At 31.3% G+C, this 5,324-nt stretch overlaps 1 protein-coding gene across 1 annotated transcript; it reads left to right on the top strand.

Annotated features, from left to right (window-relative positions):
* Positions 1–426: 426 nt before the first annotated feature.
* LOC137814144 (18 kDa seed maturation protein-like) lies at positions 427–1,272 on the top strand. Its single transcript, XM_068616721.1, has 2 exons — positions 427–613; positions 719–1,272. The coding sequence occupies exons 1-2, from the start codon at positions 506–508 to the stop codon at positions 1,076–1,078; spliced, it is 468 nt and encodes a 155-aa protein (XP_068472822.1). The 5' UTR covers positions 427–505; the 3' UTR covers positions 1,079–1,272.
* Positions 1,273–5,324: the final 4,052 nt, after the last annotated feature.

Here is a 5,324-nt window from a genome sequence, read left to right as displayed (position 1 = left end):
TAAAAGCCACATTTTAGGAGAAATCTTAGTCCAAAACATTTTTTAAAAAAAAATCAAAATTTTTAAAAAACATTTTTTAAATTACATTTATAAATTCCCGAAATGGATGTCGAGAAAAATTTCAGAAAAACTAATTCAAAAATCATTTAAAAAGGGATAAAGAACTTTATCGGCTAGAGAAAGAAACACCTAATCTAAAGCACCGCTGAACAGTTATTCCCACAAAAATATAACTACTACAAGAGTGGTTGTCTGCTACGTGTCCCTAACATTGGAACCCCAACTGTGATGAAGGTGCTAGCTAACAGACACGCGGCAATTACGTGTAAGAAGAGGAATGACAAAAACTTACCACGCGTACTACATGTACACGTGTGGAAAAGTTAGCGTAGCACCTAAATCTATTTATTTGGTGTGTGGTGTTAGGGTCTGATACACTGAGCTGAAGAAAAGTAATCTGAGAAAGAAAGAAGAAGAAAGAAAAAAACAGAATCGATCGTTGAAAATGCAGGGAGGAAAGAAAGCAGGAGAATCCGTGAAGGAAACGGCTTCAAACATGGGTGCTTCTGCCAAAGCTGGCATGGAGAAGACTAAGGCCACTGTCCAAGAGAAGGTACCAACCATTTATTTTTCAATCATTCTATACAACCATTGTATTAATACTACTATCATATTACATAAATTATGGAACCAATAAATGTGCACGTGCTATAACCAGGCAGAAAGATTGACAGCACGTGATCCGTTGCAAAAGGAAGTGGCAACCCAAAAGAAGGAAGCAAGGGTCAACCAGGCCGAGCTCGACAAGCAGGCGGTGCGTGAGCATAACGCGGCGGCCAAGCAGTCGGCCACCCACTCCGCCACCGGGGAGCATGGCCATCACACAGGGCTCCACCAGACGTCGGCGATGCCAGGTCATGGAACTGGACAGCCCACGGGCCACGTGACCGAGGGAGTGGTGGGCTCGCATCCCATTGGGACCAATCGAGGCCCGGGTGGGACGACTACGGCCCATAATACCCATGCAGGTGGTAACCCGAATGATTATGGCTATGGGACTGGGGGTACTTACAATTAAATAATGATGATTATATCATCAAAGGTTATTAGCAACGGTTTAATAAAAATGGCGTAGTTGGTTTTTGTGCCATGTTCTCTTTTTCTCTCCATTTTTTCCATGGAGAGTGAATGGGTGTTGTTACTGGTTTAAAAAGGTTTTTCACTATGTATCACTTTGTTTCAATAAATAAATAAGATCTTGTTTGGGTAATAGATCACACATATTCTATTATACATTATCAAATTATTTTTTACGAAATTTACCTTGATTATTATCATGAGATTTTCAATATCTTTTGTCTTTTTATTTTTATATGACAATCTGTTAATGTTTGTTTGTGTCTTATTTATTTAAAATGCATACATTACGAGAATAATATATTAACAAATGCGAGAATGTTACAGTTATATAATACTCTTGTGAATAAATTTGTGACTTTGTAAAAACTTAATGAAGAAAATAAAAGGCATATATAAATTGCCAATGTTGTTTATCTAATGAGTAAACAAAATCGAAGTATTTCCAAAAGATACAAGTCACCAACTATTCCTTTTCCATATTTTGAAGTTTGAACCTACTCTTAAATCAAAAGATACATCATCATGGTTCTTTATGTCGATAAGTTTTGCCTTCTATTCTTAAACATGTTATTTATCATGATATTTCCCTTATTGGTAGAGTCAAGTCCGCACGATCATTATGCGTAAATAGATTAATGAGATTAAGTAATTTGATTAATTAGTGATCAGTATTAGGTAATGTACTCAACATTTAAACAGGATTAATAATCCTAACAGCAATTAAACAATTAAAAATTATGTGTTTGAGTGTTTTTTTTTATATGCCATCCAAAAATTTGGAGTTCACGAAAATGGAGTTCACGAAAATGGAGTTCACGAAAATGAGAGCCAATAGTAAAAGGGAATCAGATAAGTTATATAATATTACTTGAGTGTTTGAGTGTAAGTTATATAATATTACGAGTGTTTCAGTGTTTTTTTTGTATCTATCATTAGAGAGGCAGAGCCGCCAAAGGGAGTGAGGTGCTTGATTCAAGAAGAAGGGTGAGGTGCTGGTGAATGAAAAGATGTCCAATGTTGAACAGATGATGCCCTTAATGTCTCTACAGATAAAGATGCTGAGATGAGAAAAAGAACGAGGAGATCAAGATAAAGGTGGCTGAGATGAAGGAAATGAACGAGGAGATCAAACGGATGAGGATGAGATCCTAACTCTCAGATAAAGATGGCTGAGATGAAGGAGGATGAGATCCTTAACTCTATGAAAAGATGAAAAGAAAAAAAGGAAGTTCGTAGAAAAAGGAAAGTTCGTGGAGGAGGTCCAGCGCGGATGAATGAGGATGAGATCCTACCTCTCTGAAAAGAGAATAAAGAGATGAAAAGGAAAAAGGAAGTTCGTGGAGGAGGGTCCATCCGCCGGACCGACCAACCTTGTTGGGAGGTCTTTCACCACTTCCATTATTCTAGGATTGTTGAGGACTAAAGGATAAAATTCACACCCAAAAAGTTGACGGTAAATTTTAATCGAATAGGTCGATCCCTACGACCGACATTCTCCGTCAGCACCCATCCATAATCGAAATCACTACTACATATATAATAATTAGTAACATAAAAAAAATGTTATTAAATCAAAGAAAATATTACTAATAAAATTTACTAACATTTTATCAAATATAAAAATATTATTAAATCAAAAAAAATATTACTAATAAGATTTACTAAAATATATTTTATATAACTAAAGATTTTTGGTAAAATTTTTACATTTTAATAGATACATTTTACAAACATAACATTTTTACATTTTAATAAATACATTTACAAACATGTAACTAAATAACATTTGTTTAATGAAAAAGTAATATTTTAAAAATATATTACTAAATCCTTTTAATAATATTTATTTAATAAAAAGTAACACATAGTAGTAGCTTTTTTTAATATAAAAATGACATTTTAAAAATGTTATTAAATCATTGTAGTAATATTTTTTTTTAAGAAAGTAACATTACAGAAGTGTTACTAATTATTTTTAGTAATTTTTTTTAAAGAGGTGACATTTTAAAAATGGTAATATTTTTTAATACAGTAACATTATAAAAATATTACTAAAATTTTTTAATAATTTTTTTAATAAATAAGTAACATTTTTAAAATGTTACTAAATCTTTTTAGTTATATTTTTGTTTTAAAAAGTAACATTATAAAAATATTACTAAAAATTTTTAGTAACTTTTTTTTAATAAAGAAGTGGCATTCTAAATTTTTTTAGTAATATTTTTTTAATAAAAAATAACATTATAAAAATGCTACTAAATTTTTTATTAAAAAATTATATAAATTACTTAAATTTTCAATCATGATGTTTTTATTTTATAAACAAGCTAGTAATAAAAATCTATCATAATTTTAATGAATTTTCAATCATTGAAAATGAATTTAGAAATATCTTGTCAATACATTATCACTTTTGTTTACCATCTAGCACACATAAAATTTTTAGCATATAAAATTTTTAATGAGTCTCACAATCACACAATCAGTTCATGGGAATGACAGTCATTCACCAATGGGATCAAATTTGGTGACACTGGATTTGTGACATTAGTCAGCAAATATCCAATCTGAAAGAAAAACAGAGGTAATTAAAATATCAATTGAATTCAATGCAATACAGGATAAATACCAAGAATAGTTCTGAACCAACTAAACTCATAACATACATGTGTAGACATTTACTATAAGTTATTTAGATATTCAAGAAAAAAACAATGACAAAAATTCTAAAATTACACACTTCAAATATAGCTTGCGACTAGTCAAGAGTTTATCTCATCTCAAATCCTAAGAAAGACAAATGAAGTGTTGATAGTCAGAACAACTAATAGGGGGAGTATAGGCGGACGGTAGTTTTTTTTTTTGCAGAATAAAGGGGTAATTTGTTTTTACAGTGTTGCTTGTTTTAAGCATTAGGAGAATCCTCACTTCCTGTTCTTGACAAGTACACTGTCTTTCTTAATGTCATACTAACTAAAAAACTAAGAAAAAAGAACAACAAAAAATGCCTCATTGGCCTTCACTGGTCATAGATTGAGAAATGCACACAGTATCAAAGACATGGCAGGAATCAATCAAATAGTGCTTTGTCATCAATCAAATAGTTGCACAACACAGAAGTGAGAGATGTACCCTTCTTACAAAAATATAAGAAATATTATAGTACCAAATATTAACTACATTCAATTTATGACCAAAACTTGTACATTATTTTTTTCCTGTTATTTTCAAATCAGAAACCCAATTTCATTTTAATAATTTCTGCGATCCTTTAATGCACACATTTGGTATACACTTTAGTGAATGTATCTTTGTTTTTTCTCTACTTATTTAACTATGGTGTGAATGATGATGATAACCAAATGTTGAATTAAAGAAAATTATGTGAATAGGAGTGAGTAGGCAGGCATGGCACCACAAAAAGGTTCTAACAAGAAAAAGGGAAGTTTTGTCATCCATTTTAGGGTGTGTAGGTGAATGAAAGAAGATAGCAGTGAAGCAAAACTTATTGCAACAATATCAACAATTGGGTTTAGAAAAAGAAAAATAAATGCTTGAACGGACTATGCTTTTAAATTTAAATTTACCTCATTTTTTAGGAAATTCCTGTCAATGCTTTTATCTGTCACTTAAATGAATGATTAATGTAAATGAAGCAACAATGTTACATTTATGAGGCAAGCAAACAGTTGCTGCAGTAACTTCCTCCACATGGAAGGGCAATGTGACTCCAGGAGGCTATAGGTGGCCACATGTTTGTTCATATTTTCAAAATCATATGAAATACAATGATGTCACACTCAATCAAATGCTAAAACTATTTGTTCAAGGTGTTTGATTCCAATAAAGCAATTGTAAAGAAGAAAGAAAATTGAAAGAAGAAACTATGAAAACAAATAGATGGAACCATCATCAACTATAATAAAGAGTATAAAAAAATCTGATTACCTAATCATGAACTTTAATTCGTCCAATCAAAATGAAGCTTTGGTTTTCGTTCTCCTTTTCCAATCTGTTTCTTTTGAACACCACTGATTTTAATACTTGTGTTAGATGGAGTTCATTAACAAAATAATAATGAAACAAAATAAACATATAAAACTATGATCTTATAATAAATTACACTAATAACCTTTCTTCTACTGTACTGAAATGTAGTTTTCCTCTTAGTCTGGCTGCTCTAT

This window comes from Phaseolus vulgaris, chromosome 1 (assembly GCF_000499845.2).
Source record: "Phaseolus vulgaris cultivar G19833 chromosome 1, P. vulgaris v2.0, whole genome shotgun sequence".
Taxonomy (NCBI): Eukaryota; Viridiplantae; Streptophyta; class Magnoliopsida; order Fabales; family Fabaceae; genus Phaseolus; species Phaseolus vulgaris.
The sequence above is the reverse complement of the archived record's forward strand: the minus strand, read 5'-3'. Positions and strand labels throughout refer to the sequence as shown.

What these genes read in the sequence shown, in the direction of transcription:
- LOC137814144 (XM_068616721.1), top strand. Translation starts at nt 506, where the DNA reads ATGCAGGGAGGAAAGAAAGCAGGAGAATCCGTGAAGGAAACGGCTTCA. An exon ending in AGGCCACTGTCCAAGAGAAG is followed by an intron (nt 614 to 718) that starts GTACCAACCATT and finishes TGCTATAACCAG; the next exon opens with GCAGAAAGATTGACAGCACG.